Source organism: Ornithodoros turicata, chromosome 9 (genome assembly GCF_037126465.1).
Source record: "Ornithodoros turicata isolate Travis chromosome 9, ASM3712646v1, whole genome shotgun sequence".
Lineage (NCBI taxonomy): Eukaryota > Metazoa > Arthropoda > Arachnida > Ixodida > Argasidae > Ornithodoros > Ornithodoros turicata.
Window position 1 is genome coordinate 18,114,921 of NC_088209.1, and position 12,836 is coordinate 18,127,756.

At 45.4% G+C, this 12,836-nt stretch overlaps 1 protein-coding gene across 4 annotated transcripts; it reads right to left on the reverse strand.

The window, feature by feature from the left end:
* Positions 1–171: 171 nt before the first annotated feature.
* Positions 172–12,273, reverse strand: LOC135368262 (solute carrier family 22 member 13-like). 4 transcript variants are annotated; one of them, XM_064601426.1, is made up of 11 exons: positions 12,201–12,273; positions 5,575–5,938; positions 3,748–3,851; positions 3,493–3,647; positions 2,602–2,770; positions 2,351–2,498; positions 2,176–2,261; positions 1,858–2,081; positions 852–1,033; positions 626–768; positions 172–323 (listed from the first exon to the last, which is right to left on the reverse strand). In XM_064601426.1, exons 2-11 carry the CDS (start codon positions 5,911–5,913, stop codon positions 254–256), a joined length of 1,620 nt encoding a protein of 539 aa, XP_064457496.1. In that variant the 5' UTR covers positions 5,914–5,938; positions 12,201–12,273; the 3' UTR covers positions 172–253. The 4 variants fall into 4 exon arrangements, with proteins under 4 accessions (XP_064457496.1, XP_064457498.1, XP_064457495.1 ...); XM_064601428.1 differs by lacking the exon at positions 12,201–12,273 and adding an exon at positions 12,080–12,101; XM_064601425.1 differs by lacking the exon at positions 12,201–12,273 and adding an exon at positions 6,578–6,742.
* Positions 12,274–12,836: the final 563 nt, after the last annotated feature.

The following is a 12,836-nucleotide window of genomic DNA, read 5'->3' on the forward strand; positions in this document are numbered from 1 at the left end:
GAAGTATACGCGATCGTTGAGTTGATAAGGAAAGAAAAATATGGAGAAATAGGCACTCATTACAAGAGCCCGCTACTCCAGATCACTTAGATAAACACAAATGGCTATCTACAATAAAACCAATGAGTGACAAAGACACTCAGTCAGTCACTCACACACACTGTCCACACATCGTCGTATAAAGACTGGTTTTTATTGCGACCAGAAGAAAGTGGACGATCTGTCCTCGAATATGCCTTCTTGAAGGGAGGTTTCATGATGCGTAAAGCAATTTCCCTGTTACAGATTTTTTCGCTTCGTCGTCTGGCAGCAAGGAGGCGTTCCTGATGGAGAAGAAGAGCACAATTGAAGGAAACACTATGATCAATCATGCTGAGACAAATACCGCGTGCGTATCAACACCCTTCCGTCCAGGGGACGTCCTGGACCGGTTCCTGGTTAAATTGCTATACAGCGCTTGTCTGATACGCAGACAAACCATATCTTTTCATTGGAGATTTCTGAAGAAATATAGAACATAATGGTGATATAGTCTATACTTTGAACAGACTTGAGTTCCACACGTGATTGCGGTCTTCCACCTGCACCTTTCATCAGAAGCGTGGATAACCATAACACGTCTTACTTCTGTGACTGGTGTAGCTCCTGGTATGTGTCCGGAAGGACACGCGAATATGTAACCGGAAGGAGAAGGGCAAGCGCCGCGCACACTAGGGCTGTCGCCGTCAGCAGGACACAGGCCAACGTTGGATCAGGTTCGGAGACGCTCTGTTTAAATACAAGGTTTCATGCAGAATACGACAACCAAATAAACGTTATAGGTTCACGGTATAGGGAGAAGAAGGGCATACCGTCATGCCAATAGCCGGCGCACACACAAGTACCAAATGCGCACATGCCCAGCAACTGCCTACACCGAGTCCTCGCGAAGTCGTTGGAAATAGTTCGATGGCTGCTATCCACAGGAACACCGTGTGATACGAGGTCAGAACTTTCACCAATAAAGGCAAAGCAGTGCTGATGGGATTCGAACCTGGAAATAAAGCGATGATAATGATGGCTCTCAGATGTCGGTAACGGTGTAACAGAGGTACAAATACTAGTAAGGAAGCTAGCAAGGAAGTTAGCTTGAAAGCGTGGTACCACTAAGCTCAATGTCTGCACGGTAGTCCTTTTACATGAGTAACGGCCGTACTCTTAAAAGGCCCTCGATGCTACCCTCCACTTAAGTTGCACCTGGAGACCCATTTTCCACCTCGACTCGAAACGCCCCTCAGACGAATCAAATCCTTCCCACGCTTCCTCGAGTACTACGAGTTAGCCCTGGTGGTGGTTTGCAAGCCCAATGGCTTCTCATGCACAGGGTGGGGGGAGCCTTCATTCCGTCACTGGCAGTTGTCCAGGTGGTGCGTCGACCGTACTTCTCCATGTTTGAGAGAGAATACTTGGGAATTCCAACTGATGCGCTCTGGCGCACGGCGCTTCACGACCCCAAGGGCGTATACGGGTGAGGGGAAATGTTTATTAAGAAATAGGCGTAATAGGGAAATAGGCGTATAGGGCAGCGAATACTCCCTTGCAGGAGAGAGAGAGCAGAGCGAACTTCTTGTCCAGACGATGACGATAGAAGGTGATGGTTCTAGTACGGGCGGTAAACAAACAAGGACTAGGGGTTGCTAAGAGGAAGCGGGAACTCGGTCTGTCAGGCCAACCCACTGGGCCTCTGCCTATAGATATTGACCTTACATGAACGGAGACGGCTGAGTACTACTTCGTTGTTAACTTTTGTGTTTGGTTCTATTTTTGAAGCATACGGACGAGAAAAACGGTAGTGTGAAATGAGCCTTAGTGTTTTACCTTGCGGAAGGCACAGGCTGCAAATATAGACCAGGCTTAGGAACGTGAATAGGGACGACAGTGTGTAACGCCGTTTGAAGCGCACAGCCATCCAGTAGAAGAGCATCGAGACGGGGACCTGAATTAGTAGCGACACGTCGATCCCCCACAGTTGGGCTGTCACACGTTTCTGCAATCTGGACGCTGCCACTGGGTTACTTTGCCGAAGAACCAGAACGGCAGCTCTGTAAAAGAGGTGTTGTAGAGAGGCTATCAAAAATGAGCGTATAGACTGCGCGCCGCAAAATAAGTGTCAATCGTTTATTTGTGTGGACATACGCGCTTATGAAGAGAATGAACAGGTGTAAATGCCGGCTCCTGAAGACCAGTCGGTCCCGTCGCTGCTGACGTGGCTTCGAGAAATCCTGTAAGCGGGACAAGATCAAGTAAAAAAAAAAACTGTCGACGGAACTACGCATGCGTGCGAAGGTTTTGTCTATATTCTTCATCTTACCACGCTCACTTTATCGACGAGTTCTAGCATGATGATCTCCATGTACAGTTGAGGTCCGCGGTTTACTTTCAAGATATGCAAGAGTGTTTCTTCTGCTCTTGAAAGACGACCCGTGGCTACCAGCCAGCGTGGCGATTCCTTAGCGAACCTCATGATTTATGAACAAATGACATCGTCATATTTTCATTCAATTCACATGACGTGTTTCTATTCCTATGTTTAGGAAATTTAGCGAGATAAGTTTGACTCACCATACAAGTGGCAATGCAGCCAAAACGATGATGCCGCTGGACAGCTGCAGATACCACCAGTTGGAAGTGTAACGTGTCAGCGTTTGGAAGGAAATGTTCGCTATCGCAAACCCTGCTCCGAGGGCGAACATAAGCAGACACCTCTGCTTTCGTCCAACAGTCTCTGAACCTGTAATTAGGACGAGCGTAACTTATATACATAACCATATAACGAAGAGAGTTCTCGAACCAACGCGCTTTGGCTCCCCAAACAAATAGCGTCGTCGCAAGTGCTGATGCCAAGAACGTAAACCGCGCTTTGGCTTTCGAGTGCACGCGCCATTTCTCGAAAACAGCGCGGGGTCCCCATAATATTGGCGCGCGTCGCTCTCGCCGCCGGCGAGAATCCACGCGAATGTGTCGTTCGTCTGCAAACGGCTGAAAATAACTGACAAGAAGAAAAGGGTTTTGTTTCACAATGAACGGCATTGTGAAACAAAACCTGATCGATCGATCAATCAATCAATCAATCAATCAATCGATCGATCGATCGATCGATAAACCATAACCGAAGCAGACGACGGAGCAGTATCCTTCAAAGTTCCCATGCTGCTTTGCGCCGCGTGCATCTTTTTAAAATCGTCTATTGCGGTGTTGCAGATTCCATGCAACATCATGCAGACTTGCGTTCATCATCGTATTTCCAGCAAAAGTATTGGGGAAGGTAACCTGTTACTTTTTCAATAACGAGGCCTATCGGTATCAAAATGCCACGGTTTTTTACTCAAGTAGCGAGTAACGGTTACCGAACCGTACCCGTTACCGAAATATATTTCGGTAACGGGTACAACACTGCAGTATGGTGACCATAGACGTCACTGGATGCGCATAAGAGGCGAAAGACGTCCTTACAGAGAACAATAGTTCCAAGGGAAAGTCCAGCCGCTGCCATACACGCTAGGAACCTCGTGGTGTGGAAGAGCCAGGACGCCGGTGCTACGGCGGCCGTTAAGGAGGAGACAGAGCAGAGTAACAGGGCAACCAACAGACAGCGCTTGCGGCCGAACCTAAGAAATCCAGGGTGCCCAATAAATGTTACGATTACGCTGACAAAACTCTTACTACACATATCTAGTTTACGAAGTTGGCAACAAAAAATATACGCACATATCTGAACATACACCAAAGACGAGGTAACCAGAAGAAACTGCCAGCAGGAGTGCTACTTGCAGAGCAGATTGCACCCAAAGGTCTTCACAGATCGCGGCGGGCTTGGAAAGCAAACAAAAAGAAGTGCTAGGTGAGAAAGTTTGAAGGCAAAATAGAGTTCGATAAAACAACCTATAGTCGTGTTCAACTTAAGAAGGAAAATTAATCTAGTCCGTCAGCTTTCAAAATTTTACTGCGCCGCAGGTAGGCGATGGCTGGACGCAGAGAGGTCACCCTCCCTCCTGCGCCAGATAATGTAATCCATTATACTCACGCTGCTTCTATATTGGCTGTTAATATTTGCCGTGTGACTCTTGCAGCATTAAGTGCGCTCTCTTACTGATGGTGCATGGTGGCGCTGCAGTATTTCTCCTGGCGATATTGCGTTCCATTACCTCCAACGGCGTACATATATGACGGACTAGGTTTCTGTTCGTTCTTACGTGGAACACATCTATAACTGAAGCAGCAGAACGTGTTCCGTCTATTGGCAAAGTAGGCTTTGGCATCGCATAACAACCAAAATTACACAGTATAGCCTGTGTTCTGTGTTCATGCGACGTAGAGTTTGAGTAGAGAGTATAGCAACATAGAGGAAGAAGTATAGCCCGTGTTCCCTCTATAGGCTCTGCATGTCCCCTTTATTGCACGTGAGAATTGTCCGGATTGGTGTTTGCGTTGAAGAAAAAAAAGTCTGTTACTTCTGGCTAGAATGTAAAGACCCGCAAAAAAGGCGCAACTTTCTGTAGTCCTTTTGCTTGTCATCTGTGCAGCAGCGTTTCGTAGGCTTATTCTGTCAGCATAAGTCCAACTCTTATTTCTTTATTCATTCATCTAGATAAACTATGGGCACTCTTGGTTGTCCGGTGCTGAATAAAAGAAAAAAAGTAATAATGGCATCCCATGATATGCACGGGGCAAGACACGACAATTTAATGTAATTTAAATTTAATCCAATTGATTTGTCAACTATTAGGTGGCTTTATGCTTGTTCCTCAGAGATTTATTTTTAGCATATTGCCTATAGGATATTCCAGCAAATTTTCCTGTTTCCTACGAGATTTCCAGCAAATCAGAAGCACACGCAAAAGCGAAGGACCACCGACACATCAGACTGGCGGTGCCATGTGCGCAAAGAACGGTGGAGCAAAATGGCACCGGGTTCTGTGTGGTTTTATTGCACATAATGTGGGCGGTGGGCTCAAGGGGGTTGTGTAGGGGCCTACGGGCTATATACTTCGTCTGCTTGGATGACAAAAACCAATTTGTATAGTTCATTACCACGGCGTGTCTCGTCTTGCCCCGAGGGTTGGGGCAAGATGAGACAACCTGCATTTTTGAATTTCTTGTTCTGCGCTTATTTTAGACCGGCTACTTCCGTTCTGCATTTACAGATCAGAAGCTCTAGACCTTTGAGAATGTGCCTATGGCTAGTTTTTTTTCTTTTCTTTTTTAAACGCACAAACTAAAAATTTTATATTCAACTGCAAAATTCTGTCTCATCTTGCCCCACCTTCCGGCCCCTGTCGGGTAAAGTATCGCGTCTTTTTTTTCCTTCTTCTTCTTTCTTTTCTTTTTTTGTTGTTGTACAGATTCAGTTACTTTAAAAAGGAATCGTCAGTATTTAGCTACTTTTTACTGAAGTTACTACTTACGAGTATCGGTATATCGTGATACCATATTTCGGTAAAGGGTGCAACACTGCATATATTGGAAAGGTGATATTCTCTGTGTAGAGTGTAGCCGTCGTATTGCGGAACATTACTGATATTATAACTGAAATACCTGGCTGACGAGCGGTTCCCAGTTTTCATATCCACCGCACGACGGAATCTCTGCCTCAGGCGCTGTATCAACACTTTCGTTGCTTTCTTGCAACTTGAGCATGCCGCTGAAGCACTTGAATACTTCGACATTCGACACGTTGCTCGCATCATCCTCCAACACGCCAAAACTCCACGCCGAGTTCTGGAAGCGGTGCTGCATGCACCATCGGTCCACTTGGACGTCGAAGAAGGGTGTGGTGAAGAATATGAACGTCACGGGGAAGGTCACCACGAAGACCAGGAGAAGGAGAACGGCTTGGTATCGTCCGAAGTGGCCGATCACGCAGGTCACGTCCATTGCTCTTCATTGAAGTTTTTCTAAGCTGAAATAGCGGAGGGAGGGGGGAGCTCGCACTGCAGTCCAAAAAATATCGGAATTTTTTCGTTGATGTATAATCAACCGAAAGTGAATTATGAAAAGAAACTGGAGCTGCGATACAGACGGACGAAGGTAGACAAGAAGACACAGAGACGCTCCCCTAACAACAGGTTTACTTGACAATATGTACACATGATGGAAGTAGAGAACATAACAGAGGCTAACAAAAAAAAGAAAAGAAAAAGAACCCCATGAACCACGTGTCGCGGATAACAGTTAGCTCTAAATTCAAATTGGGAACACGTAAGGTGGGTCAGCCTATTTGTGTGGCGTCATGCTGCACGTTCCGCAGGGTAGGACTGAGGATAATTTCGGCCACCTGAGGTTCTTTTGACGTGCGCCGGAAATCTCCGACACACGGTAAGCCACTTCATCCGTGTATATCGTTAGCTCCAGTTTGCTTACATACATCAACCCCAATTTTCTGCCGTGACCGAAGACGAAGCAATGCAGGTTCCAAACAGGCAAAGATGACTGTCTCTGTCTTACATGCTGAACACTTCCTTCACGAGATGGAACTGGCTGGACTCAGTAAGTATTAAGCTCAAGCCAAGTAATGTATGTCATAAACACGCAGTCGTACCTTTTGACAGACAAATGCTTCATAGAACACACTGGGAGAATGGAAATCCTTTGGATTCATGCAGAGACGAAACACGTTAACATTACGAAATAAACTCTGACACAGTTGACGATCTCTCTAGCCGGGGCTTCCTGTCCAAACGCGCTATAGGGACAGTCAACCATATCTAGAGTAAATAACCGAGCCGACGCGTGGAGGGCCGGTACATTCCATCCACAGAGATAAGAAAGATAGCGCTGAGCTCATCGACGGTGAAAGCGACCACCGAAACGCCGAGATGAAAGTCGCACTGGCTTTGCACTTCTACATTTCCATTTCCATGCTCCATCGTCGGGTTCTTCACCTGTTCATGGAATTCCTGTAGTCCACTGGATTGCTCCAGACGCTTTAATTCTTTCTCGTATTTTCATTCTTCCTTCATCATCTTCATATAATGTTCCACGTGCAATGGGGTAGGGCACCTCACCACCGCGGTGAGACACCCCATCTCAACGTCATAATATATTGTTGTTGTTGCACATTTCGTCGGCAAGTGAAAATGTGGCATGATTATGCAAGCCGTATACTGACATCTTTGAAGTAGGGAAAGGCTTTCAAAGCCCACTTCAGAGACGTGCAAATATACGGCTGCAAAGCCGCTGTGACCTCATCTCGGCGTTTCGGTGCCGATCCTGCAACCACCGCGATCGAGGAAGCGTGCCATGTCATCATGAGTATTCATCCAATTATTTGCTGTTGCTGTGGTTGGGTGTGTGTGTTCACGAGCGACTTTCCCCAGAATACACCAGTGGAAGATGCGTGTCTTTCCCTGTCCTTCTAACCATGCATGGGGAACATCCTCCGGCTCACCCACAAGATATACCGTATAGCAACGACAGGGCTGGTGGCGACGGCTCAACAAGGCTATCGTATACGCATAAGGGATACGTTGATGGTTCTGCGCACGCCCGGAACAGAAAGAGAGCTTCCCGCAGTGCGCCACCAACGCTATTCTTTACGTACGCAAAGGAGATAGCGTACGGTCTACTTCGGTCGACCTCCGTGTCACGCATAGAGTAGTATCTCCAAAGCAGTCTTGGTCAGTGATTTAGTTAGAAGTAACTAGCTACTGGAAAAGTAACTAGTAATCGTATCTAAATACTCTTCCTAAGAAAGTAACTGTTCTGCGAGTTCTTTCTGGCGCACCCTCGCCGAGTCGTGTACAGCACTGTGCACTCTTAACAGTAACACGACCTCCGTACAATCGGTGGCCCCAGTAGAAAGTGCGCAAGGATTCGCCACAATGCGAGCAGTAAACATGTAAGTCAAAATCTGACCTTCATGTTTGCAACTCGCATTTTCGGAAACCCTTGCACACTTTCTACTGGGGCCACCGATTGTACGGAGGTCCGTGTTACTGTTAAGAGTGCACAGTGCTGTACTCCTGAAGTCAGTGCCGGATTTACAGTGGTGGGGGCCTCGGGGCACTGTGCTGTGGGGACTCCCTCGTGTATTCTATGTCTATCCAATGTGTTATTCGGGGTCGATATGCGTGGACGGAGGACAGATTTTTTCAAGTTTCCGTTTCAGGGATGCGTTTCAGGCATGCAAAATAGATTTCCCTTGGACAAGACCTCTACTGGTGGGGGCCCCGGGGCAAGTGCCCCGTCTGCCCTCCCCTAAATCCGGCACTGCCTTAAGTACTGCATGGGCCCATTACTTCAACATGTCTCACTACCGTCATACTGTCCGTCCGATCCAGCAGGGCGATCGCCGCTTCGCTACCATGCAGCTGTCCACACCTACTGCCAGCGATTGATGCGGCTCGCTCCTCCTGTAGTGCCTATAGTTAAGTTACGCCCACTCAGATGTCACAGTCAGTCTTGTGGAGCGCAGTACGTACGAATGACGAATGGTCTATACCCGTTCGCGGCAAGCAACATCCATCGCGTGGACAAGGATCATTTGTTCTTGGCTTCCCGCGCCTCTCCATGACATCCTGTGAAGCTTCGCGTGGGGCATTCGCCCAACGCGAGACCGCCTTCACTCATGGAAAGTGACCACGACTGACCCGTGTTCGTACTGCGACTGTGTGGAGACCAACACGCAGGTGTTGTTTCAGTGCCGCATTGCGAGGATTTTCTGGCAGCTTGTTCGGCGTCACACGAATGTAATGTGCCCAGTGCCCCTCGACCGTAGACGGTCAGTCCATCCAATCAGCGTACTCATCACCGCCTGTGGGGCCCAGACGCTGTGGTCCGCCCGCTGTAAGGCGATCGCGAAACGTAGGCGCAACGTCCCCATTTTCCTGCTAGTACGTACTACGCGGACATTGTAACGGGTGTCCTGCAGCGACAGCTGTTCGCGCTCGGGGAAGAAGGATACCGGGGAAATGTTGTTTTGAGGCGCTGTCCATGCACTGACCGTTCCACGTCGTATTAAATTTCCCTACGATTCCGGCGTCGATGGCAGCACCACCCTTCAGTTTGTGTGCAGGGCGGCCACGTTTCCCTAATCAGAGCGCCACCATAACTGACTGATCTCCTCACTGTGAATATATAGATAGATTTTATCATCGTCATTCCTGTGTGCATGCTATCGTTGTCCATCAGTATATACGTGTTCATGTGTGTACTCACGTGTGTGTGTGTGTGGCATGGGGGGTGTATGCGTGTGCGTTGCGGAGTTTATTGCGTCGAATAAATCTTCCCACTACCCCCAACTGTCAGTTGCAACTAGTTATCTTTTCTCGGGAGCTGCAATGACTGTAGTTATACTTTCAGAAGCATACATTTTTCGCAATAATTTCGGAAAGTTTTTGCATTTTCTTTCTTCACCCGTTGCTGCCTGTTATTCGTGGCTCACGCAACTGCGTATAGACAGCTTCTATAGACTCTCCCATAGACTCTCCCGTGGCTCAGTGGTTAGCGTGCTGGCCATGTCACGTCGAGACTGGGAGATACCCGGGTTCGAATCCCGGTGCCGGCTGTGCTGTCTGGGGTTTTTCCTGGGTTTTCCTCAGACGCTTTCAGACATATGTCGGCACAGTTCCCCTAAAAGTCGGCCCAGGACGCACATTTCCCCAGGGCGTCAGTCGTGACGTTGCCCACATACGTGAGGCCGACAACGGCAAGCCCTTTCACCATCACACCACCATCTATAGACTCTCCAGTAGACAGCTCTCCAGTCTTGAAACACCCCAGGTCATAGTCACGAACAGTCGAGGCAGGCTATACACATGCACCACGTAAGCCTCAAACGCCCAGAATTGGCTATGTTTAGCTGTTATGCTTATAACTGGTATGTTTTGCTGCGTTTAGTTGTGTTTAGCTGATATTTTTAGATAACACGTTTAGCTGACATGTTTAGCTCTATATTTAGCTATGTAACAGTTTAGATGATGTGTTTTGCTGTGGTTAGCTAGGTAACAGATGTATGTCTAGCTATGTTTGGCCGACATGTTTAACTATATTTATCTTATGTTTACCTCATATGTCTAGCTGACACGTTTAGCTATATTTAGCTGATATGTTTAGCTATATATTCATCTATGTTTAGCTGATAAGTTTACCTATGTTTAGCTATATTTAGTTGATATATTTAGCCATGTACAGCTATGTTTAGCTGCCATCTTTAGCTATAGTTAGCTACGTAACAGTTTAGCTGATATGTTTCGCTATGTTTAACTTGTATGTTTACCCATGCTTCGCTGATGTTACTCTTAAGCTTTGTTTAGTTGATGTTTTTGCCATGTTTAGCTGAAATATTTGACTGTTTCACTGTGTCGAGGTACGTTTGGTGATATGTTTAGCTGGCATGCTAGCTGACGCATTTCCCTGATATATTTAGCTTATGTATTAGCTAGCATGTTTAGCTGATATTTTAGCTGATATGTCTTGGTATACCTGGCAATGTTCAGTTATGCTTAGCTGATATATTTAGCTAATGTTTCGCTTATGTTTGGCTGATCTGTTTAGATATGTCTAGCTATATTTAGCTGATATGCTTATCTATATTTAGCCATGTTTAACTGATATGTACATTTAGCTATATTTCGCTATGTTTAGCAGATATGTTTGGCTGTGCTTCGAGGTAAGTTTAAGTGATACGTTTAGCTGACATATTTAGCTGATGAGTAGCGATGTTTAGCTACACTTAGCTGACAGATAGCTGGTATGCTTAGCTATGCACAGCTGTGCTTATAGCTGTTAGGATTAGCTATATTACCTACGTTCACTTTGTCTAGCTATAGGTGCAGCTATGTGTAGCTGATATGTTATGTTTGGCGGACATGTCAAGCTAATATTTTTACCTGATATGTTTCGCTATGTTTAGGTCTGTGAAGGTCGTTTCAGCGAGTGAAAGCCATATTTTAGCGTCCGTTAGGCTTAGCAGGACAAGCGCGTTCCGAACAACATATGTTGGTTAGTTTATTATCAAATTAGTCTACGTTCCCTGTTGGCGTTTTCGCACGCACGACTTCTACACGTTTCAGCTGGATGTTTCACGGCGAGCTCTTTCATTAGCACAACCACCACCAGCTGGATGTTTCAATTTTTTCAGCTCTTATTCAGAAACAAATAATTAATAATGGTAAAAAGATTCATAAGGGCATACCAATTGTGCGTTGCACTGAAAACAGCATTGTGTTGCCCCTGAAATTAACAATATACGGCACTATCCCTCCTTATATGCCGAACTATGATTTATTTTGGCAGTGTTTATTTCGAGGGCGTGGATTTTCCAGAGATTTATTTCAGAAGGTGGATTTTCACGGGCGTATTTTTAAGCGTAGACGGTCTTTTAATGCTTTATTTTGTTTATAATTTATTTCGGCGTATACATCATTTGGAATAAAGCGGGGCAGCATAAATGTTTTTGTAATCGTTTTTCCTACTTTGGAAAGTAACTGTAAAGTAACTCAGTTGCTTGTCATGTAGCTTAATTATAGTTACTATTTGTGGAGAGTAGCTGAACTTGTAACTTGGCCACTTTTAGTCGCGTACTATTTATAAATCGAGTTACAGTTAGTAACTCTGTTGTAACTTTTCCCAAGAGTGATTCAAAGTAACTCGGAAATTTTCAATTTATTTATTTTTGAGGTGCCCGTGAACATCCGGTAAAGGCCAGGGTAACAGTGCACACTTAATCACTAAAAACAATGAAACCAGAAAAAAAGGATGCCAAAGAAAGAAAGAAAAAAAGAAAAAGAAAAGAAGGCGAACAAGAATATTCAATATACGCAGCATTCAATATAAGCCGAGGAGGCTTGATTAAGACTCCTCTCCTAATGTACACTGTACAGCAATAGCGAAAAATATGCAAAATCAGAAAGAAAAAAACAAGGTACGCAATGAGGGCTGAGTGATTAGTTCATGCTTAGAATAACACTACTTAGCTACTTTTTCATAATTACTAGAACATCCGGTGTAATTCTAACATATTGATTACAAACTGAAACGGACACATATTGTACTGATTGTATGCCATAGAAGTTCGCCCTGCAGAAAGGTATGCACTCACCTTCGAAATGAATAAGTAGACAGTCCTTTCTCTATAGGGCGCCTGGCCTTGTAAAACTATTATTATTGGTCCTTATAACCGATTTGTTTACTCATCGCGATACAATACAGAGAGAGCTCACCTGTAGCAACTCTGCGCTGAACATCCGCTTCTTCCTCCTTCCGAAGCTCACCCCTTTCACAGGTGCAGTTTTGACATAGCCTCGTCGCCATGAATGCATTAGAAAGCTTTGGCAACTCATCACTATCACTGAAGCTGTCAAGCAATTTTTTTTTTCACGACACAATGGAATGGATCCGGATTGAACTGGCCAAGAGTTTACTTCGAAGGTCATTGTTCAACGTCACGCACTGAACAAGCATTCAAATCGTTCCCTTTCGCGGGCATTTATCGTATCAGTTGAGATAAACACGCAAATGCAGCTCTATAAATGGGTATATGACGCTTTTGTTTAGAGATGGGACGGATCCAGGATTTTCCGAACGCGAATCCGATTCCAAGGAAGGTGCTGTGAATCCACGAATCAAACGAATTTCGAATCTTTCGAATCCTTTCTTAAAAAAGGGGGTTTAAAAGGCAGGCGAATAGCCCCTCTACTGAAACGTGTTTTTTTTTTTTTTTTGCATCTTTGATATCTTCGATTGATTTTGATATCTTTGTTTAATGGGAAACAAATTAAATAACTGTTCAATTTCAGGAGAAAGCATACCCATATAGTTCTTCTTAAATGTAATTTATTTAACACGTTTTTCATCGA